The 27,500-nt window shown below is 47.3% G+C and overlaps 1 protein-coding gene across 3 annotated transcripts in view; it reads right to left on the reverse strand.

The window, feature by feature from the left end:
* epha6 (eph receptor A6) overlaps positions 1-27,500 on the reverse strand; it is an 83,962-nt gene that overhangs the window by 56,173 nt on the left and 289 nt on the right. For all 3 annotated transcript variants that reach the window (XM_081701633.1, XM_081701634.1, XM_081701635.1), the window contains exons 1-3: positions 26,817-27,500; positions 14,435-14,499; positions 4,048-4,717 (exon numbers count right to left, since the gene is read on the reverse strand). The exon at positions 26,817-27,500 is cut by the window's right edge. In XM_081701633.1, coding sequence (XP_081557759.1) covers positions 4,048-4,717; positions 14,435-14,499; positions 26,817-26,922 — 841 coding nt within the window. In that variant the 5' untranslated portion in view covers positions 26,923-27,500. The remainder of the gene's footprint in view (positions 1-4,047; positions 4,718-14,434; positions 14,500-26,816) is intronic.

Here is a 27,500-nt window from a genome sequence, read left to right on the forward strand (position 1 = left end):
CCTTTGTTCACTTCCTGGCCCCTGTAGGCAGACGCCGTGTCTGGTGAGCTGGTGCTCACCCCCCGCCCCCCGCCTGTGGTCTGAGCGCGGGGAGCCGCCCTGCTCCCGCTGGGGCGTCCGTTATCCTGCCCGAGTGGAACTTTTGTCTGTACCTGGGTCAGGAGGGTCGATTCTGTACATTAGCTTCTCGGCTTTTAGCGGCGGACGGCATGGCGAAAGGCCCATGCCCCCGAGGGCTCCGGGTCCAGACGCACCGTCAGGTTTGCTGGTCAGGGGAGTGGTTGGGATGCTGTCAGGCTGCTAACGAAATCAACAAATTGGTTGCGAACGCCCTTCGGAGATACAACCTCCACTTTCTGCGGTTCTCTCACGGGCTACACTGCTTAGACTTAGGGGAGAAAAAAAAAAATCAAAACACTCAGCAGCTTCAAACTGAGGGAAGAGTTTGAAGCCTTGAGGAAGCGATGACTCTGCAAAAAAAAAGCGTGTGAAAAAAGGGGGTGGTTCTGTCTCATCTACTGCCAAGATGGACTCTCCTCAAACGCGACTTCAGCCTGCAGTGAGGAACCAAACTAAAGGAGGGAGAGAACTTTTTCCAGCGGTTGCTGTCACTGTTGTTGATGCTGTTGTTGTTGATGCTATTGTTGTTCCCTTCCCTGCACCTTCTTTGTAATCTGGATGAAATGGTGAGACGACGCGCTGTGGAGAGCTTGTGCATCTGTTCCTGCTCTCGTGCGCTAAACGCGTTTAACGGGGGGGAGGCGGCTGATGGGAGGGAGGGAGAGCAGGAGTCAAGGAACGAGGGAGAAGGAGCCAGAGAGAGAGAGAGAGAGAGAGAGAGAGAAAACAAAATGGAAACAAAAGTTAGAATCTCTGATCAGAGCGCGGTTCGGATGACGGCGGCTTGCTTCGTTTGGAGCGAGTTTTCCGTCTAATCGCCAAGCTCTCTTTATTATCGTCAAGGAGGACGAGAGCAAAAGCAAACTTTGATGGTGTGTAAAGCACGATTCCAAAGCCTGCAGGCATCTTCAGCCAGTCACTGCTGCGAGAGGCCCAGCACGGCTACGCGTTTAAGGTCAGGAGACTCCGATAAAACCATGGCTTAATTTAGCAGACTGTTTAATTAAAACACCCAATGAGCATTAGTGAGTGTGCGTGTGGGTGTGAGCGCAGGTGTGTGTCTTTCTCTCTTTCTGTGTGTGTGTGTGTGTGTGTGTGTGTGTGTACGTGCGAGAGTGAGCAGAAGGAGGGGTGAGACGGAAAGTGGAGGAAACAATCCGAAGTAAATTAGCTGTGAATCTAACAAATGACAGTAATTAGAGGGCCGGTCAGAGCTGGAGGCTGTGGAAAGCAGGACTGATTCAGCTGCAGACGCGAATGGAACACGGCGCGGACTTTAAGTGTCGGGGCGCAGCAACCCTGAATGGCTCCACGTGGACTCATGAGGAGCGTTCTCTTCTGTCATGCACATGTAACCAATACAAGCCATTTTGACCTATGACCCCACGGACGCCCACTGGCCATTCTAACTGCTACACAAAGATCTCGAGAGCCACAGCGGCTGGGACGGGTGTTTCCGAGGGGCTTACGTAAGACAAACCGCTTATTATATTAACGATTCATTTAACCAGATTCAATTTTCTGCCAGACCTATGTGCCACTCACAAAGCCACTTAACAGTTAACACGGAGGAACTGAAATTCTGCAGAAGGGGTTTTTGCGAGCCAAGCTCCAGCTCCGCTGACATGACAGGGCACTGCTGGTAAACAACACACTTGCTACGATATTTGCTTCGCCCTGACGAAGCCAGCACGAGATTAGTGGGAGGTGGCCGATGCAGGCTGCAGTAAAGCTCCCCCGGGGCTCTGGCAAATAGCAGCGTTTGCGCTCTACATGCCTTCTCGCATGTTGTAGGATTACTGCGCACTTCCACCGTCCATGTTAGCATGCAAAAATCTCACGACAAGTGTTCGTGGGCGTAGGCGTCAGAGATCTGGCGCACGGAAACGCGAGGGTGCGCGACACGGCCTGCCGTGCCTCTGGCGCTTGTCTGACCTTACTGGCTGCGGCGAGCGGGGTGAGAGTTCACGACCTGAGCAGCATAATAATGGAGGAGTGGAGTGGCGGGAGAGACTAGCAACAGCCTCCGATCCAAAGCCGACGGGCCGTGAGAAAATATCGCGCCGTTCGGAGAAGGCAGACCGTCTGAGGGCGACTCTCCCCTTGATCAGGGGCATCTTGATAAGAGGATGGGGCAACCTGCTGATTTATCAGTGTTACCAACACACTCTCCCTAAAAGCGTAACAAAAGAGAAAAACACGGAAAGATAACACAGCCAGTCTGGCCAGGCTTGTAAGGAGGTATGGTAATAAAGAACCGGGACAGCTTCATCCATTGTGCCTTTTTAGCTGAATAACTTGAAAATGGGAACTGCATGAATACACACACACACACACACACACAGACACACACAGACACACAAACAAGCTTCCAAACATGAGGGGCAAAGAGGCTGTGGGCCCGCTTAAGCATGTGCCGTGGAAACATGGGCCAGGTGAAGTATTGCATCAGGAGGAGCCGCTTCTCAATGTCATGACAACAGAAGTCTGGCAGGGGAAAGAAGAGCCCTCCCCCTTACTGAGAGAGAGAGAGAGAGAGAGAGAGAGAGAGAAAGAGAGAGACAGAGAGAGAGAGAGAGAGTAAAGAGAGAGGGAGAAGAGAGGGAGGGAGAGAGAGAGAGTAAAGAGAGAGGGAGAAGAGAGAGAGGGAGAGAGAGAGAGAAGAGAATGTAAAAGAGATGAGGAAACAGACACAGAGAGAGGAAAGAAGAGATGAGCAGGAGATATTATGCAAAAACACACACACACATACACACACACAATCACACCCACACACACACTCACACCCACACACACATGTATATATGTATTCATAAGATATAGATGTATTTGTGTAGAGAGAGAAAAGAGGCAGAAAGGGAAGGTGAGCGAGAGAGAGGGAGAGAGAGAGAGAGAGAGAGAGAGAGAGAGAGAGAGAGAAAGAGAGAGAGAGAGAGAGAGAGAGAGAGAGCGAGAGAGAGAGAGAGAGAGGCTGTGTGTGAGGCTGGACTCTGAAGGGCAGGGGGAGCTGCTTAAGGATTCACTTTGCGGCGGGAGCTTCCCTGAAGCCGGGCCTCTCTGACGGGAACTCTGACAGGTGCGGGCCGGAGCGCCGTGCTAATCGGGGGAGTGATCTGCTTTGCAGATGGCAGTGCGGCGAGGGAGGTGCGGCGAGGGAGGTGCAGGAGGCGGGGGGGGGGTATGCAGGAGAGAGGAGCCCCCGGCCTCCAGCATCGCTCGCGCGCCTGGTCTTTGGCTCCGGACCATATCTGAGATGATCTGCCATCACGAGTGGATGGGGGGGCGTGAGGACATGCTGTCTGGAACCCCTCGTCGCAAACGTGAGCGCAACGTGTGAGGGAGCGAGAGGAGGCAGCGGGAGAAACGACGTCGATATCGGCTCACCGCTGAAAAGAGAGGAAGACAAAGGAGGAGAGTAGAGGGGGGGGCACAGTGAGTCATGGGCGGAGCAGCAGGGAGGTAGAGCGAGGCCCTGTTGGGTGCCGCAGAGTCTCCGAAGAGCTCTCGTAATAGCGGCGACGAGGAGGCCGTTTAACGATGCCCGGTATTTTACACTGCCTGTCACACGCACAGAGAGATTCCCTACGGGTGGACGCGGCGCGAGAGCAGACCACAATCGTTGATGTCTTAATAACCGCTGTCCTCGCCCACGCGAGGGACCCGGGCCGTCATTCTCCCGTCTGCTTTCATCTGCTTTCGAGTCGCCTGAGACGGAGGCCCGGATTTCCTCGGACTAACTTAGTTTCTCCTCCGCTGCACAAAAAAAGCGTCAGCAGGGCGGGACGGAGAGAGGGGGAGAGAGAGAGAGAGAGAGAGAGAGAGAGAGAGAGAGAGAGAGAGAGAGAGAGAGAGAGAGAGAGAGAGAGAGAGAGAGAGAGAGAGAGCGAGCAGGTGGATGGGAAGCGGCATCAACGCAGTAACACTCACCCAGGCAGAGTCCATCGCTCTCCTCGTGGCCCACGCTGCACACACACCGCCCAAGTGGCACCAGCCAGTCGCCGTCAGCGCCGCAGTACAGCTTGGGCGTGTCGCGCTCCTCGGCGTGCTCCACGCACGCACCCCGCACCTCCACCAACGAGGACGAGTCCACGCGCGGCACCGTGTCAGGGAAGGCGGCCAGGTTGCGCAGCGTGGATGGGCACTTCTTGTAGTAGACGCGCACGGACACCAGGGCGATGCACGCGCCCACGTCCTGGAAGGCCAGGTAGAAGCCCTTGCGCGCCAGGGGCCCCAGCTCACGCACCTCCGTGTTGAGGCGCAGCACGCGGTCGCCCAGGTCCGTCTGCGTGAAGCTCTCGTCGGCGGCGATGGTGTCCACCTTGGCGTAGTCGGCGGCGTGGAAGCGCGCCGCCGGCCCATGCGGGTCGTCCGCCTCCAAGTACAGCAGGTTGAAGGTCTCCTTGCAGGTGCCCGACACCCATGGGATGCTGTTGCAGTCGCGCAGCGTGAATCGCAACTCCACGTACAGCTTCTGCGCCTCCTGCCGCGAGATCCAGTTGGAGCGCAGCCAGTTGTTCTGGTTGGGCTCCATTACGTGGCACACCTGGAAGGTGTGGATGGGCCGGTTCTGCTCATCCATCTCTGTGATGGCGTCCCACTGCAGGGGGTCAGGGAGGGGAGGAGAGAGAAGGCCACAGACAGGTGAAGGGGCAGATCACGGCAAGGAGATAACAAAAGGGGACACGGTAAACCTGGAGAGAAAGAAGGAGCAGATGAAGACGACGTTGGAGATAAGAGTGGTGAGAGAGAAGGTACGAGGGAGAAGGGGACGCCACAGTGTGCGGTGAGTGATTCTCCCGTGACCCTCCAAGTGGTTCGACTTTGAAAACAGTAGGACAGCGCGTCAGTGGAAGTGAGTGGGAAAGCCCCGCTGCACGTCTTACCTCACGTTTGGAGGCGCTCACCTCACGGATGGCCATTCCTTACGCACAACAAGTCGATTCTTAGCCCGTCCGGCGTGTGCCGCATCCGTGAGACGTGCACGTCTGCTTTTTCTTAACGCTCTTATATAAGAGGTACTTTTCCACTCATAACAATATGACATTGTCCCGTTCTGATACTGTGGGAGCGCCTAATAGATTTTTTTTTTCCCCGCAGACTTTACACCATTATGCCTTCAGCACAGTTTCAGCCCTTCTTGAAATGCTGTTAGGGACATTTTGTGCTATATCTAGTGGGAGACACGTGCGTTCTTCCGGAGGAACGGACCAGCTGTCACGCTGGGACAACCGGGAGACGGTGACGCGGGACCGGAGTCTCTCTTTGGCTTTCTGGGGAGGAAATCCGTTCAGAACAACAACAAACCAAAACAAGGAAAAAACAGCAAAAGACACCATCAGCCCGAATCCCTTTCCTCTCTGCAGTGCGCCCGACAGACAGATTATATACAAGTATGGCGCATGTCTGAAACGCGAGCCGTGACTCGGGGCCTTGTGACAGACACCAGCAGTACAGCTGGGTTTTTTTTTTAAACGGGTTATGCTGAGGGAAGTTTACATGGACGTCCGGAGACGTCGTGTTCGTCTTTCATCGTCTCGTACACAGTAACTATCCACCCGTTAGTGAGCTTCGTATCCCACCTCCGAGACGTAACTGTGGATAACTGTGGTCCTCTTCCCAGACGAAACCGCTGGCTGGTCCTATGAAGGCGCAGTCACCTCAAGTTCATGACTTCGTTTTCGCCGTTTTTTGGGTTGTTTTGTTTTGGTTTGTTCTGTTTTTTGAACGCTCTCTGTATTTATCTGCGCCTTTCTCTCTTTTCTTTGTAATTAATTACCGGGGACGCGCTTCATTAGCGCGGGAGCTTCTGACTCGTTCCGTTTCTATTACGGCGATAATAAACGGAGGTTCTTCTAATAGCCGCTCAATCACAGGCGCGCCCTATCGGAGCCCTCGCACTGCTCGACAGCTGTAGAAAACAGCAGCTTTGTTTAAAATCACATTCACAGCGAGAGTGTGGGCGAGCAAACACATTAATGCGTTTGAACATGCGCTATTAATGACATTAGCGGAGTTTGTCATCGTTGGAGCTGTGGTCCGCCGGCGTAAATGATTTGTTGAAGTTGCTCAATTAGGATAAAAATCATAATCGAAGTCTGGTTTGATTCTGGTGTGTTCCCGGACCCGATTCTGGACCGAAATTTGACTTCTTGTCAAATCTGCCATATACGCGGCGCATCAATGAGGTAGACCCGGCAATGTTCGCGTTGCTTCTGTCCGATATCCAAACCGTCTGAAATCGTTCCTGTCATATTTACGCTTAGGTCTGAGCCTCTATCAAAAAAAGGAGGAAAAAAAATCATAATGCCAGATCCCATTCGCTCCCATTTTTCCTTTCAGTCTGGTATCTCAACACTGTTGATGGTTGGGTTTTGTGTGTGTGTGTGTGTGTGTGTGTGTGTGTGTGTGTGTGTGTGTGTGTGTGTGTGTGTGTGTGTGTGTGCGTGCAGTGGAGCGAAGAGAGAGGCGTGTAGTGGCGGCGTTCTTTAAATCTCCTGGAGGGCTGAGGGGGATATATCAGCGGGCTTAGCGCTGGGGATAAGATATCAGAGGACGGCTTAAGATGGCACGCCCGCTGATAAAAGTGCCTGAGATGGATGAGGCTGAAATCGCTCGCTACACATCACATTATGTCGCCCGGAGTCCAGAGGAAGGGACACAGGTGCGGCCCAGATCTAGCAGATCTGCCACCGTAGAGGAGACATGGAAGAGGACTCTCTGGGGCTCGGACGCCGAGCAGCTCGGAGGCCTTTCCAAGCAGGGGCGGTAGGCGCCCAATACGCATCCGAGGTCTGCCGTGCTCTCGCTCGGAGTGGGGGAGAGGGGAAGACGAGTGGGCGCGCACAAACTCGCCTGCTCTTTCACCGTACGGCTACAAAGGTACGGGCGTTGTTGCCGTCGTGCCGCGGTGCTCTGAAGTCACGGACACTAGTATTTTGACCACACTCTTGCGTCTTACATAGAAAATATATTGATGAAGGTTTTTTTTTTTTGGTACTTGGAATATGAATTGCCTTTTATCAAATGATCGCACATCCTTTGCACCCTTTGAACACGTTTATTCGAAACCGGTTTTGACCATCTTCCAATGAGACTCTCGAACGAGGGACTTTTGCAACGTAGCATCTCCACAGTCACTCAATACAGTTACGGCGTCTATTAATTCAGTATGGATTTGTGTTTGTCGGGCATGGCCATGGGCGTGAATCTTCAAAGCTCAGAGTCTGTTTCCTCTGGAAGAGCACCCCGCTCTCGACAGTAACAGAACTGCCTCTGTCGAAAGACGAGATCCGCTATCAGGGGAAGGGGGATACATCAGCTGCAGATTCGCCATGGGCAAATGAAAATACAATTAAGGTTGAGCGTGAATTTAATTATTGTTTAATTATTAAATACACATTAACCTTGGGTAATGAAAGTGCTTCAAGAAAGAGACACTGACACTGTCCTTTTGACCCTATAACTGATGAATTGACTTTTCTGTTCTTCAGGTAATATCAGAGAAAGTCATTGATTCACTATGATAATGACAGTTATGATGGCAGTCTAGCCCGTGATTATCATACTGATCTATTACACACACACACACACACACACACACACACACACACCCACACACACCCACACACCCTTCACATTTTAACACCAGAAGAGGTTCATTCGTCGGCGCACTTCCATTGCGGGACTTGATAAATAAATCTCGGTGTGAGTGCACGTCTTTAAACTCTGAAGCATAACCTAAACAGCTCCCCCAGTCTATTTATAAACGTGGAACGTCTGCCCCCACTTCAAAGCAGCCGCTTTTCCACAGCCGGGCCAGAAATACAACCTGCAATCGGAGGCTATAGATGCCACACTTTGGGTCTCCGAAGTTCTAATTAGTCTGGTCACCCCTGGTTTCACAAAAAGCAATAGAGATTTCCTAACAAGATATCTGCGAGTGCAAAAAGAATCTAATTTTGTCCACGCCTTCCAGATTAGCCAAAAAGAAATGTGAAAAATGTTTCATTCAGCTCTTGGAAGAGTCTGATGGTTTCCCTTTGGGTCATCGCATGCTCAGTCTCCTCTTTGTCTTATTCCGTTTGCATTATCTCAGACTGTTTTTACATCCCAGAATCCGATACTGATCTCTGTTTTACAAAGACTTAATATTCGCATGAAGAGAAGAGAGTGCAGGGTAAAGAGAATGAAATCGAACTATTGCTTTCCATTTTCATACATGAAAATACATGAAAGAGAGAGAGAGAGAGAGACACCATCTCCTCCTTAGACAAAATATCTAAGTGAGAAGAATGTCTCGGGCGAAGAGCGCAACAATGAAGCGGCACAGCTACCGTCTCACGGCTGCGCCTCACCAAGGCAGGGAGCCGAGGATGGACGCGGAGGGCGAGGTGGACTGGCAGGGGGGGCCGAGGGGTCACCCTGTCCTCCTTTCGCACGTCTACTCTCTGCTGCCCCACTTCAATCCCCCCCGCTCTTCTCTTCTCCCGTGATATCTTCAGCCTTTTTCTTCACACGCTGGCGACAGGCGCGGACACGTTTTCGGCTGAAAAGAGGCAGAATGGCGTGAGAATGAACGGGGGGGGGGGGGGGGGGGGGGTGCGCCGCAACGTTCCCGGACGCCTCTCGACGCAGGGCTCTCCCGCCGCCGTTCAAACACCGGTCCCTGCCTTCCCAGCCGCGTGTCAGGAAGAAGAACAGCCAGCGGTGGTTTTGGTGTTTAACTAAAGTGTGATGGGTTCCGCAAACATTGTCATGTCCTGGATATCTAATCGCCGCGGACGATCTGATACGTGCAAGCGCGCAAAGGCAAACCAATGAATCATTTAATCCTCCGCATGTTCCTTCAGTGGCTTCCTGGGTGGGGGTGGGGGGGGGGGAACGGATACGACAAGATTCAAGGACGATTGGGTATGCAAATGAGAAGCAGCAGCTATTTGTCACTTGCTGTGTTGCGTTTGTGGATAGTGGTGTACTGAGCTCGACTGAACTCCCGCGCTCGGCTCCGAGATGAGAAGTTTAAACAACAACACCGTCCCGCTTGCACGGCGCGGTATTACGGCCGTGGCAGAGTGGGATGAAAGGGGAGAAAAGGGGTGGATAAGTATAAGTGTGTGTGTGTGTGTGTGTGTGTGTGTGTGAGGTGAGTGGCAGTAATTTCCTGTTGTGCGGCGACGCACCTCAACACCATATGAAATAAAAACCAAATGTGGCCTAGGAGGTTTGGAAATTGTTTTTCAGCTCTTTTGGAAGGCAGCCGGTTTTAGGGCATTCATTCATTTACAATGCTAACATCACACTGCCTAGAACTCCTGTCTCTGAAAACCCCCGAGTGGCTGAAATACGACCTTAGCGTTACCCACGGAGGCCCCAGACAAAAGCATCCAGACAATTGCTACTGTGTCGTTTGGGTAGTTCCTCGCCGTAAAGGAGGGGGACGCAAAATATTCAGCTCTGACTATACCTCTGAGATGGGGACTTCAGGAGCAGGTCTTTCCCCTCGCAGACAAGCCACTCCCTCCCCAGACAAGCCCCTCCCCCCATCCTGAAAAAAACCCCACAGCACATTACAAAATCAATCCAGCCCAACCCGGGAAGCATCAGTCACTTTTATAACAGCCCTGCGAGTGCGTAAAACTGGAGCTCCAGTGAGTTGCGGGTTTTTACAATGGGAACAAGATTTGCTCTGATACAATTATAGCGTTTTGCCTCTTGTTCCTATGTCGTCCACACAGGCTGTGCATTAAGGGTGTGTAATTAATTGAACTCGTATATTTAATTGGCGATTGTTTGCCTCTGTGAAACACAATTGCTGCGATGAAAGAATTCCTCTAGTGGTGCGTCTGCCACTGTATACAAGCATGCAGTAATGAATCACAGCCCATTGGCCCATAACATGTGCTGCTGCTGAGTGATAGGCCGACCAGTCACAGGTGTTCCATTGTGAAGCACACACTCTTCAGGGGCCGTGTTTCGCCAATTACAATAAGTAATCGCGTTAGTGTACCTCCCCAAATTCACGCTAGTATACCTGTCCAGATTTTCTCAGATGCCCTGTTATTGTTCTGGATTCCGTTCGTTTCTAGGATGAAAACAGGAACGTGCTTTGACTCGATGGGCCTCCGGCGTTTCCATCTGAATTAGGGGCGGCGTTTTTCTCTGCCGAAAATTTATAGGGATCAAGGTTGGACATCCCTGCAGCCAAGATCGCAGCGACGTTGGGGGAGAATCCCGTTCGGGGCGGGCACGCTGCGCTACATCCCAAGACACAGGCATGCGAACCTGCCTCGCCACGGACGTTCCCGCCCACATCGAACAGCTGTATCTCGTTTCAACCGCCGATCCATTCCATCTAAAGACTGCAGGGCGGGGGGGGGGGGGGGCAATCACATCTCCACGCCCGCGAAGTGCATCTTCAGACGAGCGTAACATGAGGCGGCATTAGCAGAATCGCGGATGGCCGCGAGAAGAGCCGGCAGCGTGCGGGAGACGGCGCCAGCAGACGGCAAGGGGTGGGGTAGGGCGTGGAGGAGGAGGGGGGGGTTCGGAGTGATTTACCTCGCTGGGATGATGGAAAAGGACTTCTTCAAGGGAGCAGGGGTCCGCTAGTCCAAGGTTACATTACCTGTCTGCCCGCCGGTGTCTCCAGACACCTCCCCTCATCACCCACTGCCTGCTATTGAAAGACGCTCGGCTTCCGCGCCGATAAAAGCCGGCGCTACTCAGTGAGGTGCGCCTGTCACATCTAAATATGACTGCTCCTGAAACAGCACGGATAAATCAGTCACATCCCAGCAAACTGCTCGCTTTGAAAAGATTAAGAGAGTGAGCGGGAGAGAGAAAGAGAGAGGGAGAGACAGACAGGCCTTTCAGAAGAAGGTCAACCTTACCAACAGCCGGTGGAGAGTGCGAGAATTTTCCAAGATCATTAATCACCATTTGATGGACTCTGAACTCTTGGTGGACTCTTGAACTGTTAAATGTCCCTTTTTCTGCTGGATTTGAGGGGCTTGATCCCTGTTTGGGAATACCGCCCCTCTCGTGCTGTTTGGGAATACCACTGCTCTTCACTGAGCAAGACTCACTCTGTGGGGCATGAATGGACAGGTGTCCTGTATTTTATGTAAGGAAAACCAAAAAAGTTCACTAAGTTCACATTTGAGCAAAACAGACAGCATAGCCAAGACAGAAATGGGCACAGCCAAGACGGAAGCAGGGACTGAGTGAACACCTCGAGTGTCTGACGCTGACCACTACAGCTCTGCAGGACCCTCAGCCTCAAGCGGGTCACCCACCAGTGTCTGATTTTACTGTAGAGCTCTAGGTAAATTGCTCTCGGTTCAGTGCATGTTTGTGTTTACAGCGCACACGGACTCTCACGTCGGCTGAGCTTGGTGGTGTGACAGGCTTTGCTACCGACACACACTCTGGAATGTGCTTGTCTACTGCTGTATAAACAAGCCGAGCCTTCTTGTGTCGGACCTCTCCACACTAATTCTTTTCAATTATGCCACTTGTGCGTAACTCCCTCACCGCGTCTCAGCTCAGTGAAGTCGGCGCCTCCTGATTTAGCCCTTTGTGAAGTTCGTTTTACATGAACTGCATAGTCTCTCCTCGTGCAGGTATTACAGGGATGTTTGCCTCTGCATTGGAAACGCAAGAGTGGAAATCTGCATTCCCGAATACAGCATGTGAGAAATCACAGAGGCTCCATGACACATTTAGTAATTACAGAGCGGGCTCAGAGGGAGGCTCAGAGGAGTGGAGCCAGGAGACTGGTGAACAAAACAGCACAAACAAACCAGCTGCAGCATACTGGGGGGAGTGGGGGATAGAGAGAGGGAGAGGGAGAGATAGAGAGAGGTAAAGAATGAGGGGAAGTAAGAGAGAAAGCAGGCCAGAGACAGAGAGAGATGGAGAGAGAGGGAGAAAGAGAGAGGAAAAGAGACTGTGTGTGTGTGTGTGTGTGTGTGTGTGTTTGACAGAGAAAGAGTGAGAGAAAGAAAGAAATATACCCGAAGGACATGTCTGTGTCAGTGTAAACAAAACAAACTCTCGTCCTGCTTTACTAGAAAACAAATTAAATGGCAGGAGAAGTCTCCCAAGGCTAGAGAAGGTGTGTGTTCCATCTGGCTCCAAAAAACGAAAAAGAGCAGAGACTTTGATTAACATGACATACCTCGACCTGACAGAACAAGAGAATGAAAGACAGAGAGAGAGAGAGAGAGAAGGGGAAGAAGGGATGTAAAGTGTGAGCATGGGAGCATGGGAGAGTACCACTGTGAGCCCAGGTAACATTACATCCAGGGAATTATGGCATGAATTATTGATTTGATCGGAGAGGTGCACGCCGGCTTGTTATTGCGCCGCAAATGAAAACTCATGCAGTGTTACCGGGGAAATCAGCCTCCCTCTCACAACATGGGCTCCGCAGAAAGAGCCGAACCGATGCAAAGATGTGCACAGCGGGTCCTGTGGGAAATCACCCGCCAGTGCATAGTAGGTCATTTTACACGCACTCTGATACAAAAAAAACCCCAACTCCCCAAGCCAGTCATGCCATTCTGGAGCCGGGCTGGAAGACAGCCATTTCTAACAGTTTTCCGGATCCGGGCATTGATTGATCCTGGTCTTGGGTGAAACTGCAGTGTCAGTGGGGTTTATTATGCTCAAACGATTACACTCATTACAAGGCGCTTTGGCGTAGGGCTGAGTGGGACGAGAGTCCATAAAGCCTATGCAGGAAGCCCCGAGGTGAGTCCACTCTTCTCTAGGGGTCATGCCTGAGTCCACGGCCGTGCGACACCAGCAGCGCTTCATGTCCCCTGAATGCTAACACCTGCTCCTCCTCTCCACAGTCACAGTTGCTTCTTGCTTTGTATTTTTGTATTGTATTGAAAAAAAAAGTCTCAAACATGCATCAGGGATTGTTTTTCAGCAAATGACACCGCCAGCAATAATTTTTAAAGTCAAACTCATACTATAACAAAAATATGCCCTGCTATATTTGCAGACACAAATGTGTTATTAAAAGTTTTGAATGTTCCCTCTTCCTTTTATGAGTTATGACTGAGAAATAATTATCATCACGATACAACATGCATTTTGTAATCACCAGCAGTACGTGTGGCCTTGGACTTTTAAACAAAACCTTTGGTGCATTTGTGTTTTACCGCACGCGTGAGCCCTGATCTGACAGTAGGTCGTTAAAATCCCTTTAAGACCTCCGTGGTTCTACAATAAGAACCCCATCAGACGCAGGCCTGTTCGGGGGGCTTCGTTTTACAGCATGCCTGGACTTGTCAGAGCTTGGCAGGCTTCTTTTACAGTCTTCAAGGTTTTAAACAACATGACTTTATTCCTTTGTTCTGAGATGTACAGAAATTGCAGGAAACTGCCGATGAATATATTTCCTTTCAACGTGAAGGGAGGCAAAGTAAAGGGATGAAAATTGTATGCGAAAATAGTTTGAGGGCTGTGGTATTAATTACCTCTTATAAAGCTCTGCGCATACATACTGAATTACCAATAGTGTCTCAGTCTGATTAAATTTCATTATAACACGATTCACTGTTGCAGAGATTAATACTCCAAGGATCATGCAGAAATATAATGTTTGACAATGGTATAAATGGCCATAAAATCGTACAGAGGAGCTTTACATGAATTAATTTTCAGACTAATCTGAAAGAAAATACAAGACAATGTTTTTGTACTTTAGCCTATAGCCCAACAGATCTTTGACTGGAACTGGAACTAATATGCCCCTGGTCAAAAAGTGGTTAACATGAGCAACAGTTACATGTTTTTGCATGTCGTAATTTGGCTGTTTTTTCGATCAGGTCTTGCAAAAAGTTGCAAATTAAACAACCAAAACCAGCGTCTGAGGGCGAGACCTGATCTGAGATCAGCTGTACTGGCTTTCTTGGTGTCAAATAAGATGCTCCAAACCCAGGAAGCATTTAGTGTTTTAGGTGGCAAGCTATTTTCACAATAGACACTTTGAGGTTTCACAATGAGATAAATTTTCAAAATGGTGGAGAAAATCACCAGGCATTTAAGCTCTGCAGAGAAAGCAGTGGAACAGCAGGCACTGTTCGATTCCACTTTAAAGAATGGCTGAGTATCAGAACCTCTGAAACGGGCCATGCTGTCAATATGCCAGTTTCCTGAAAGCAGATCAGTGCAGGTGCTAGCCCGAATCTGGCATTCGGGGCAGACTTACCCCTTGCCATATGCTTCAGGTTCAGAATTGGGCTCAGACCAGTGTTTGAAGAGGTACCTGAAAAAGACACGGATCATAGTTATCGCTTACCCCGTTCACTGGGTAGGTCATCCAGCCCAGTTCGCCCAGTACAGCTGTGGTGTCCAACAGAACCACTGCAGGAAAAAAAAGTAGCAAGCGAATAGAAGGAGAGAGAGAGAGAGAGAGAGAGAGAGAGAGAGAGAGAGAGAGAGAGAGAGAGAGAGAGAGAGAGAGAGAGAAGAAAAAGTAATTAGGGTCAATTGTATAAAATATACTTGTGTCCACAGTTACCAGTGGCTGCCCTCAGTCCTGTGTGGGGAAGCCAAACGTGCAAAAGGACTTTTCACAGCATTGCAGTGAAAAAGTTACGGCCCACTAAATACAAACGGGCTACAAATCACCACACTGAGAACTGTTCCTCGACACTTGTTAACGCTGCGAGGAAATCACTACTGACATGTGCCAACTAGCCAACATGCTAATTGCACCGCAAGGCTAGCCAACATGCTAATTACACCGCCAGGCTAGCCCCTCAGCAGGCGGCAGGGACCATGGCCGTGCTGCGTGGCATGTGGTGACGGCTGGGGCGACAGCGGAGTCATTAGCTGGGCTGCGGCGAGGCGGCGTGGGCTAATTTGATGTAATGAATGCGCAGTTTTCAACTTTCCCACACCTACGCTAAATTACAGCGTCTGTCAATACGGCGTGTATATCAAGACGCTTGAGGCGTTTCGTGAGGGTGTCACTCATTCCCCCACACGGTGTTAAACCAGTATTTCAGAACTTGTACTAGAAAAAAAAAAAGAAGAGCAAAAAACATTAATACCAGTAGGTAAGTTAAAATTAGAGTAAGCTGGGATGTTTGAAATCTGACAGTGGTAGGAGTGTGCGGTGCGAAATGTCATTATGTTATGTTACGCGTCATGATGTTATGCAAACAATATCCGTGCTGGTGATACACAGACTGGGTGTTAAATAGACAAGACAGCTACACTAATAGCTGCACAGAGTGTCTGCAAAAGGCCGGGATGAGTGCTCTAAACATCTGCAGACAGGCTGAGCACTATGGCATGCCATAATCAAATCTGCCTGCCAATGTCGGCTCGTCGTGACTGGAAGTGATGGATCCGCACAGCGCACCGCACCCAAACACTGAGAGGTGAATTAGAGTGCCGGGCACTTTGGCCGGGCTCCCTAAATCTTATTACACCCCGTCTAGACCCAATGTCTATGTCTGGGGTCATAATTATCCCTAAATTTCTGCGCTGAAGGTTTTTTTCGCCCACTGGTAAAAGGGAGATTAAACATGTCTGCAAGTAAACTTAGATAGCGTGATAGATTTGGTCTTACTTCATTAGGGATTTATGTGGGTTTCTCAGAAACCGATTAAGCGTCACGCTGGTCTAAACAGAGCTCTCAATGGAGCATCTGCATTCAAAGCTGCTGGAAGCACATTAAAGGAACTGAATGTGTTATGTTTTATTTATTTACATTTTATTTGATTTGAACATTTCACAGTATGTTACATTAAATGTAAAGCAGATTATAAAAACTGAATATCGCTGAGGACAGTAACGTCTGTTCCATTACATCCTCAAACTGAAATGTGTGGTTCATGTCTCTGTAATGTCTTTCTCATAGTTTTCAGTGCATGTTTTATACTAAATTTGATCAATGCGGGAAGCTGTCTGATAGACCAGTATAAAAGAACATGACTGGGATGCACTGGTTAATTTTAAGCATTTGATTACATTTGTGCCTGAAATGCTAAATTACCAAATCTCTCACTTAACAAAAATATTTGCTAAGTGCTAAATTACTACTAGTTACTACTATCACTACTAGTTAGCTTCAAAATCATTTCAATTGGGTGGCACCACAAATTTGCAGATTGTCTTAGTTAATAAAATTAAATTATGATACAAAAAAGATTAGAAAACAATATAAACCTGTACTAGATTCAGTCTTAAAAAATGTTCCACTAACTGATGCAAACCAGAAAACGGATTATAGGAAGCTACTGAAATTTCTTGGAAGTAAAATAAATAAATAAAAATGGAATGACCTCAAATGTTAGGCTGCCAAGGATTTCCACAGCTGAGGAGTTCCTTCGGCAGGAGTTGGTCCCAAGCCTGAGTACAGGACCTGAATCTGCCCTATTTTTGAACTTGGCTGGAGAGCCCTCATTTGTAGAGGTAGGTGCTAAGGCACTGGGAAACAGTTCACAGAGTAAGCCGCTACCATCTATGGCAGCCAAGAGCCCAACAGCCTGCCAGTCCAAGCATCCCAGCCACTACCACAGCCATACAGCCTGCCAGTCCAACAGCCTTGGAGCCACTGAACTATTTGCAGGCCCTGATTCCTCATGCACCTCCTTGGAGGTGCAAAGTATACAAAGCAAAAGTGGCCAACGCTGGGCAAGAGACTGTTAAAAAAGAAGATTAAAATGAATCATTAAACAGTAAAACTTCAAGAGGAACTGAAGCCACTTGGTTATAGATTTGACTTTAAACTTTAATGTCTAGAACTAACCTAATCCATTAATCAGCATAAGGCTAGTAAGGTCTCGTAAATACTTGCATAAATAAGTTATTTCGTTTTAGTTCCGAGTTTCCTCATTCACTATTTAACTACATGAAATTTGTGTTAAAATTGAATGTCTGCACTGTAGCACCCTCTAGATTTGTATGCTTTTACTAGGAAAGGGTGGCTCTCCTCACTTTTGAACAGCTGTAACTTACTGGAAACTTCCCACTGCCATGTTGTGCAGGACAATAATGAATAACCTGAATAATAAGAAAGAAATGATCATGTGGTTTATAGCAAGCTTAAAAATAACCCTATTTATCATCTACTGCATTATATGCTATCAACTGTCTGTGTGTGGACATGTTGGTCTCCTTTTAAGCACAGCACTCATTTCTAGGTTGAATGTTTGTTATTTTATTGGTTTTTAGTTTATTTTTTGGCTGGTTTCAGGAGTGGCATCATGAGTCCACGTAGCCAGAACTTCCCTTGTATCATCCCCCTTTTAAAGAGACAAGTTATCATCATCATCATCATCATCATCATCATCATCATCATCATCATCATCCTCTTCCCAGCATTAATCCCTGTTTTAAAGCTCCAGCATAGAGAGACAAGCCATGAAACCTTAATGGTTTGAACCAGGCCGTTTAATTACACAGTTGGTCATTTTTAGCTCGTGTTCACCGACTATCTGCTCGTTAATTTAATGGTACACGTTTCTGTTCACGATTGCATCCTCAAAGGTGCATGGGGACTTTTATATTGAAGTGGCTGCCAGCAATACACACTACCATGTTGGGGCCCCTGTGCCTGACTGTGTGCTGCTTTGTTCCTAATCACACTTAAGCATAGTAATTTGTACACCCCTCCAATGAAGTGTGACCCCATGAATTTCCCTGAAAACTGTGCTTTTGTGAATATGAATTGTTTTTCCCACAACATTTCAGACATGCCCAGTGGCAAGATAACTCACAGACTTTAGTACAGAGCTCTGTTTAACACTGTTTGGTGTTCAAGGTCATCAGAAAGGAGGTCGGTTATTAGCATAATTTGATCTCATCTGAACCGAAACAGAACATAGCTATATCTAAAGGATGTAGACTGTCCCTTAAGGCCCACTGATGGCAAATATTTCTGTCACCACGCTCAAAATGCTCTTAAAGCTATAAATGGGCTATGTTTCTGTGTTGTCTGCACTAGCTATTTGGTTGCTGTTCACTATGCTACAACATAAACCTGTTTAGCACCACAGGAAATGAACTAACCTCAACATTAATGATACTTTGTGCCGGGCAGCTGACTCTGGTTTTCAGTCATTTGTAAACCTTATCTTAGTAAGCTCATTTGGACACATGTATTTATTTATTTATTTGTGTGTGTGTGTGTGTGTGTGTGTGTGTGTGTGTGTGTACATTTACAGGCATGGCAAAAGCAATTGTATTCCTTTTTTAACATCTTTGTACTGTAATGTAAACACCCTAATACCTGTATGACCTATATAGTTTACACAGAACACATTGTAGCATTATCTGCTTTTTAGCCATCACTGCAAACATGTAAAGGTGTTTTAGGTGCACTGATATAGAAAGAAAAAAATCAGGAATAGTAGGAATAGTTTAGTGTTTCTCTACATTGTGTGTACTTTGTTATTTAGCGCACACAAGGTATTAATTCAAGTGTCAGACCCATACCTTCCTCACCCTACCTTTCTATAACTGCTGTCGAACACGTCACATAAACACTGGATACGGAAATGATCACATTACTGTTTATGAATTAAGAATTACAAACAAGAATTACATTACTGTTTAAACACAAATGGTCAAATGGTTATTCACAGGAAGCGGACTATTTGTGCACATGCCAAACATACGCGTGGATAACAGGGTTTCATTTGTTCCTACAAATGTGGCCTTGTTAAAGCTTCAAGCCTGGAGGCTTGATTAAGGGCAGTGGTAGCTCAGTGGTTAAGGTACCTTACTAGTAATCAGAAGGTTGGCAGTTCAAGCCAAACTGCCATCAGGTTGCCACTGTTGGGTCCCTCAGCAAGGCCCTTAACCCTCAAGCTGTATTCAAGTTGTAACTGTAAGTCTGCTTAGATAAAAGCGCAAGGGAAATGTAAATGATTGATGACTGCTGTGCGGTTTGAACAGGCTTCATGTGGGGTCAGAGAGAAAGCTGAAACTGTGTCCGGCATTTTAAAGGGCCTAGTCTACATAAAAAACCCCAGTCTTGCTAAAAAGGCCAGGGTAAACGTGTGAAGCGGCCATCTGTGAACGGTACTGCCAGAAAGGTGCTGAGTGCACTCTCCTGACTTCAGCGGCGCGATTCTAACCACCCCGCTGACAAGATCCGCCAGCTTCACCCAGTGGCGAACATTTGTCACTCGCCTTCCGCAGCTGCACCGCAAAGAGTGAGACGTCAGGCGAGAGTCGCTGGGAGTGGTGGATGTCGTATGTGTCTGTCTTCACGAATCCAGAGCCCGTCGTGCGGCACAGAGAGGGGCGGGGATAGACACGCACCAGCGGAAAATAAAAAATATGAAAAAATCTAATAAAGAGAAGCAGACACACAAAAGTGCGTGAACGCTCCCGCCGCCGTTACAGCAGGGGCTGCTTCTAGGGCAGCACGCCTGCCGAGAGGCTGGGGGACCTGTTTTAACCTGACGTTTGATACCGTGAGGCGTGAAGACGGCATTTTATCGCAACATTCCATTTTGAGCTCGGCTCCGAGCTCAAAAAGAGCTAACCTAAACATAATGGCATTAAGAACAAGATGGTCGAGGTCACATGACCCTTGCTGAGCCAGTCAACTTGCGAGAAAAAATAAATAAATAAGCACAGACCGCCGTTAACCAAAAATATCTAACACATGCATAGGACGGCTATGCTGCCTGTTATTTGGCATGTTGCCAACATTTTTCACATATTTATTTTGACATATATTCACATATTGCACTATATTGGATTGTTTGCACTTGTGTAGCATGTTGTCTGTTGCACTGTTGTTTTGTGTTGCACCATGGTCCTGGAGGAACATTGTCTCGTTTTTGTTGTGTACTTGTATATAGCTGAAATGACAATAAAGCCTCTTTGAACTTGAACTTGAACATAAAACCTTATTCTAAGGTTTATAGAACAATAAAAATGTCAACGGATTTGATAACATAATTATCAACATTATTAAAATGTCAAGAAAATCAAAATATAAGATATTTTGTCATACCAATATTATGATTAGGCTTGGCCTAATCCTAATGTATCCAAATGTATTTGGAGCTACATTTGGCACAGCATGTATGAGCACAAATAATGCCCACCGCTAATGCAATATACAGAGCTATTCACACATGCAGTTTAATATAATGCTGATGGCATTCTGCTAGTCATAGATAATGTATGTGTGTGTATGTGTGTGTGTGTGTGTGTGTGTGTGTGCATGCATGCATATGTATGGGTGTGTGTGTGTGCATGGGTGTGTGTTCGTGTGTGTGTGTGTGTACTGTAAAAGCAACATGATGTATGTTAGCTGAAATTGCATCTCTGTGGAGTGTCTCGGCAGGGCTGACCTCCTGTGGATAAAAACCTGGTGCTCTATATTTCCTGTGGTGCTGATGAGAAGTGCATTCTGGGATATAAATAGATTGGCCTGCTTGTTAAAAACCCTACTTTTTGATCATCAGCCCATAGCTCCATTGATGACCGCATTGATCCTCAATGAGTAAAGGTAAAGAGTCACATGACCCAACGGGGTGCGTTCCCCCCTCTCAACTCAGGTGTATGCTGAAACCCTGGGGTGTGATGGAGAACTCCAACCCTGAGCCTCTAGCCCAGCTCTTATAAGATCACTCAGGCCTCCACCCACTGATGAGTAGAGGCAGCTGTGTTAGATTAGCGTTGGCAGAGAAGCGCTGTGCAGCAGAGTCCCAGAAGCCGGGCTGGTCTTTAAGAAACCAGCAGCTTCAAACAAAACAAGGCTCTCCAGGGAGAGTTGTTTACTCATGCAAAATGGTGTTCTCTTTTTAAATAGAAAAAAAAAAAGAAAAAGCTATTTTAGTGTTTGCCATTTTTCTTATTGTATTATTAGAATATTGGCATGGATTATTAGAACATTAAATGGGTTACTTAACAATGAGCCTTCAAGTCTGTTTCTGTGTGAGCTGACTTGCTGATAAGGAATGGGGTTTATTTCTATCAGCATATCATACTTGCAAAACTTGTGCAAAAGAAACTCTGATTAGTCTTTAAGTGTTATTTTGAACATAATCCTAGTTTCTCCCGGTAGTTTCTAACTAATCTTTGGCACTTAAATATTGGCGAAAAGAGAGGATAATGTTTGTGTTGTTATATATAAATTTAATTGTGTGTGTGTGTGTGTGAGAGAGAGAGAGAAAGAGAGAGAGAGAGATAAGAAACCCCCCCAAAACCATGGAAATCATTTACTCTCTTATTTTTCATCGGAATGATAAAGCTGATGAAGAAAAAAGCGGAAGATAAACTCCCCCCCCCCCAAAAAAAGGAGGTGACATTTGGAATTTGAATGCCACAGCTTGACAAGAATGATTCCTTTGTGGAATGGTGGAGATAAATTGAGCCGATAATGCGGTGCTGCGCACATTAGCGATCTTTAGCCGGGCTGAGAGAGGCAGGGCTGAGGCCACCGCTGCAGTGGTGACCGCGCTCGCAAAATGTCAAGGTGTGATTTCCAAATTGATTCCTATTATAATAGGGGGAAGACAAAGAGCAGGGCCGTGTGCTTGAGTGAGGAAGGGAGACGATCAAGTTACTCGTGATCAAGAAAGCTGACTTCTGATAAATGCTATAAATCTTAGTCACCATTAAAGGTTAAGCATTAGACTGGACCTACTGAAGTGGACATGTTGCACAGGGCCCAAGCATTGGCAACACATGCAACCAGGGGAGGCACGTATACATTAAACAAAACTAAAATCCAGCTCAAGTTCAAGATACTACTGTGTGACCTTGGAGTAATACAAAGACATTCTCTCTCTCCCTCTCTCTCTCTCTCTCTCTCTCTCTCTCACACACACACACACACACACACACACACACACACATGCAAGCACAAACACAAAGTAGCACTACAAAGCTCTACAAACCCCCCTAACTCTCTCTTTAAAGAGCTATTGAAGTGTTGGAGGTATGAAGTGGAAACCCCAGAGATTCGGCTCCTGTGTGTCTGCAGAATCGATACAAGCTCTCCACGCGGCAATGACACCAGCCATAAACACAACGTTAAGCTCTAACTGGCCCCCGCTACAGAGCGATCCCATTGTTTACAAAGCTCTTTACTGGAAGATACCTGGGCAGCCTTCAGAGTCCCGTGGCTACATGGTGGAGCACAAGCCATAGGCGGAGGTGTGGGTTTTGGGGGGGGTGGGGGTCTACAGGCAGTGTAAGAAGGATTGAGACAAAGTGTGTATCATTATGACAAATTAGTCACTGGAATGGAGGAAGAACAATGGAACAGGCTGTTTTCACCACCGCGCTCGTGTGTTCCTGACAGAAGCACAGTGTGCTGCCAACTGACAGCTGTAGGAGTGATAGAGGAAGATATAGCTAGTATATTGCATCATCCACTACACTGGTAATCACCTCGGTCCATAGAGAGTTGCAGTTTCTACTGGTATTTGCTCTTCCCCTGTGTAGTAGCTGAATACACTAATATACTCAACTCCTTAACAAAGGAGGGAACCTAATTACATAATAGAACAGGGTTTAGCGCATGTTCAAGACAAACATCAAACCCTACTATAGCCCTTGATGGACAGTGGAGTCCAGGAACAAAACAGCTTCACAATACACACACGATGCACAGACACCGCAGAATTGTGTATTCAATCTATTACTTACTAGCTATTGCTACACCTCAATTTAACCTTATCCTCAGTAACCAAAAGCCAATATTTTTCAAATCTTCAGGGGTTTTTTTCCCTTATGGTGGCCAGTCAAAGCACTCACATTTTTCAGACAGTTTTGTTTTCATTTTTTATCACAGACATACACACAGTGATGGGAAAAAGAGAGAGAGAGAGAGAGAGAGAGAGAGAGAGAAAGAGAGATGGGAGAATCAGAGGCAGAGAAGGAGGAAAGAAGAAAGATGTAAAGAGCAGGATGTGTATGCAACCACACACACATGCACAAACACACACATGCACATAAGCATACATGTAAGCATAGATGCTTACAGGCTTCCACAACAGTCCACGCCACAACAGGAGCACTACTGGGTCTCCCCATCCCTGCACGAGATGAGGTCACTGCAGGCATCATTTAACAATGCTGTCCTCTTAGACACAGCAGTCACTGTCTCACTGTCCCACTGTCTCACTGTCTCACTGTCCCACTGTCTCACTGTCTCACTGTCTCCCACTCACTCTCTGCCACTCTTTCTCTCTCCATCTTTGTCTCCTTTGATCCCTCTCCCTCCCTCCATGCCTCTCTGTCAGTCCTTCCCTTCATCCTTCCACATTTTAGGCCTCTTTCATGCTTCTCTCCCTCTGTCGTCCCCCAACTTTCCCTTCCCTCTCTCCACTCCATCCCTCCCATCTCTGGCCCCTCCCCCTTTCTAGCAGCCTAGCCCAGCCTCGTTTATGTGCCCTTATTGGCGTCGCTCTGTCTCAGAGTGGATTAGGCGGGCTTTTATCCACTCTCAATACCACTGGTGACAAGCAGTCGCTTAGAGGACAGGCTAATGCGCGGAGTAGAGGGGTGAAAAGAGAGCTATGCAGAGAGCACCGCACCACTCCAATCACTGCTCGTGGGACTGATTACAGCGGGGCCACTGAACTGAGATCGGTTTTGAGGTTTGTTACTGTAGCAGCTGAGGCTAGGTGTTTGGTGGAAAGGGAGCTAATCCCAGATCATCTTGGAAAAGCGCTACTGCACTGATAAATGCGTCGAATCCGAGAGGTGAGCTTCTGCAGAGGTGAAATACTGCTGGCTGAAGTGGATCAACGTGACTTTTAGGAATCTGGCATGGATCCAGTTTAGGAAGAGAAGGACAGATCACTGCAGCTGACAAGAAAGGCTTTAGACTGCACTGAAAAAAGACCACAAGACTATAAGACTGAAACCACTGAAAACGAGGAATATGTCAGCTTATCCACATTACTAAACTCAGAGCTTTTCACAGAGCCAGCTAAACCATCTGAACAGGGCATCAAAAAGGAAAATAAAGGAAATGTATTGACTATATAAGACCAGATCGCAATGTTCAGTTGAAGGAATTAAAGTTTAAAATAGTTAAAAATAAGGTGCCATGTAAAAGAAACGATTCACGTGAAACCAGTTTCCACAATCCAGTGGATTTGTTTATCAGTGACGGCACACAGAAGACGATCTCATTATATATGGCCAAAGAACCTGTGGGTGCAGCTGATGCTTGCATGAACGAATGTTACAGGGCACAGAATTAGGAATATGCATATTTAATAACAAGAGCACAAAAGAATGGGTCAAAACACTTCACCCGCACGTTATTAAACACGTTTACTGATATGAAAACCCCACTGCAGTTGTGCCAAGAATTATAGTCCACCTTTTGCCAGACGCAGATTGTGCTAGCCCTCCTCCGACTCTATCGACGGTCAACTTTGGACCGCAGGTCTGCTGTTGACGGGATATTTCTGTGTGGCAGATTCTCAATGCAGCAGCGACAATGACAAGTATAAAAAAACTCCAGCCACAGCGCTGTGCCTGACACTCATATCAGCACAGCGCCCGTTACCATGACCCCATCATGTCATTGTCACTGTGGAGAACAGTCTCCCACCCAAATAATATCCGGACAGGACGTGCTCCTGTAGTCGGGAAATGACCGGTGATGAGCGGACTAGATGAACAATCGTGGCAACAGACGGGTGATGGTCTGTAACCGTGCACATGCACCCATAAGATGAACCTGACGACGTTGCAATTGACCACAGGTGCAGTGGGGACCGTACGGAGGGGTCTAGAATACAGTGGAGGCTATGTGTGCGTATCTACTTTATACGTTACCATCCAAATGTCCAAGTTTCAACAGTGTATAAGTGGGGAGATTTGCCTGCGCCAACAAACACACAAGCTCTCTATTTGGGGCAGACTAGTGAGTGCTACTGGAGGTCACGCAAACCTTATGCGTAAAATGGGCAACAAAAAAAAAATTGCCTTTCTCTCCAGCTAGCCAGACCACTAGAGGCCACTGACCCCGCCCTTATTTTATATTCAACCTGAGATCTTTATGCAGTTTTGAAAATGTTATCCAGCTAAGTGTTTAGTAGAGTCTGATTATGGCCAGATTTGTGCCATAAAAGTATGTAGCCAGGTCTTTTGAATATGACCATACTGTAGCTAAAGAAAACAGATATAACTTTATCTATCTATCATTAGAAATCATTAGAAATAAAGAGATTATGTTTATTTACATCAGATTTCCTTTCTTTACAAGAAGTTATGTAAATGCCTCCACGTCTACTGATAGCTCAAGCAAAGCTTTATCCGCCCTTGTCTCCGCTGACATCAATCATAAGCAACATCAAGCTGTTGGACAAAAGTCTGCAAGTCTGTATTTTTGTGACAGATGGGCGTTGTTCTATCACAAACAATAAGAATCAAGTTATAATGTAAACAACAAAATTAAAAGAGTGAGCAAAGAGCAAGCAAGGTTATTATTAATAATAATAATAATAATAATAATAATAATAATAATAATAATAATAATAATAATATAGTATGCTATTCTTTATTATGATTTGTTCAAACATAAAGTCTGTCCACCCCTAATGACATGCAGGAGTCCAAAGCCACTGGAGTAGGCTCACCAGACTAGTTTGTGACACTTAAAGGTTTTGCAAACAAATCCAGAGACCACAACCATTCCACACAGTTCTCAGAAAACATGGATGAGTAATGACTTACAAAAAGAGGGGAAAAGAACTTTATCTTCCTTGCAGTTTTGCAAACCAGAAATGGCTTTAATCTTCCATCTCTATCTATAGTGTATCCCAAATGTTCTGCTCTCACTGTCATTTTCTCTCTCTCAATCTCCTGCCATTACACACACACACACGCACACACACACGCACACACACACACACACGCACACACACACACACACACACACACACACACACACACACACACACACACACACACACACACACACACACACACACACACAGACACACGGGCGCGCGCGCGCGCGCGTTGTGCTCGTTTGCTTTCCTGGCGCTTTGCAGCCTTGTCTGGGTTTAGTCAAAACGAGTGAGTCTTAAATTTGTCATCATGCATTTAAATTTCATAAGAACCTTAAATTAATTTTTTACTCTTCTCTGTGAACATGAAATAATGACCTTCAATCCACGGAACACCTGACTGTCCAAACACTGTCGCCGATCATGGTTCCTAGAAATGAACGATGTGTTAATGGGTTTAGTGTCTGTGGTCTGGAGCAGACAGACAGACGGAAAGAGACAGACACACGGTGTACGGTATGAGAGAGAGACAACTGTTTTTGTTCCTAGGAAAGTGAAACGTTCATAAGCGCATCAGACTCCACACAGTGGGTCTTTCGTTGCGCTCTGTGGCACATACCGCTCAACACGTAAGCTTACGTGCTTCGGTTAAGGGATGAGTATGAACACGCAAGGTGAGCCGAAAACCAGTAGACCACACACGGGGCTACTTTCTACCTCACGCCTACGGTAACAACAAGTCCGCTGCGTCCGTTGCATCGAAACAGTTGGCGTTTACAAAGCGAAAGTACGAAGAGGTTTAGCCATAGATAACATTTCCTACGCGCGACTGCATTTCGCGTTTTAAGCGTTACATAACAGCAGTCGTGCTGTCATGAAGAATTTCCGACAATATACACGACTTCATAGTGTCTAACTAACGCGAGCTAAAAGATGGTACCTCACCTTGGTTGGGATGGCCGGGCTCTGATAACGTTATTCCAATAAATGCAAAAACGACGCAAATTCTTAGATGAAAAGTCATTTTTAAAAAATGAAGCGGGGCACCCATGTCGACACCGGTTTTTACAGAAACACGGGATCCCCAGTTAATGTGCAAATGTCCTGTAAATTCCCGAAACTACTTTAAGTCGTTTAGCGTCGTCAACCCCCTCGTTGTCCGCACCGCGAAAACGCGGCGACGCGGCGTAAATGCCAGTCCATCGCGAACACTTCACTCAGAACTCAAAACTTGTCCACAGATTTTATCCCATGAAAGACAACAATACCGAGCTCTTTTTTTTTAGTCGAAGGTAGTCAGAACATAATATAATAATAATTAAAAAAAAACAAGTGTGTTTTCTTGTCAGATTCTTCTCAAAAGCCGCCGACGTTCTGCGTTTCCACTACGACGGGCAGCGCGCGCGCGTCCTTGTCAACACGCTGCATTTGAGCCCTTTTCCTCGAGCCCGACGACACTGCCACTTTTCTGCGAGCAGACGGAGCGGAGACCGGAGCTCGGACCTTTCAGTCAGTCTCGGCGGTTCCACGCCGAAGTGAGAGGAAAAGAGTTTTTCCTGTGGCGACGCGGGAGCCGTGCAGCGCTAGAGGGTGTTCGCGCCCGGAATGAGCGCGCGAGCAAACGTGCGC

Source organism: Electrophorus electricus, chromosome 18 (assembly GCF_041902795.1).
Source record: "Electrophorus electricus isolate QZ-2024a chromosome 18, ASM4190279v1, whole genome shotgun sequence".
Classification (NCBI taxonomy): domain Eukaryota; kingdom Metazoa; phylum Chordata; class Actinopteri; order Gymnotiformes; family Gymnotidae; genus Electrophorus; species Electrophorus electricus.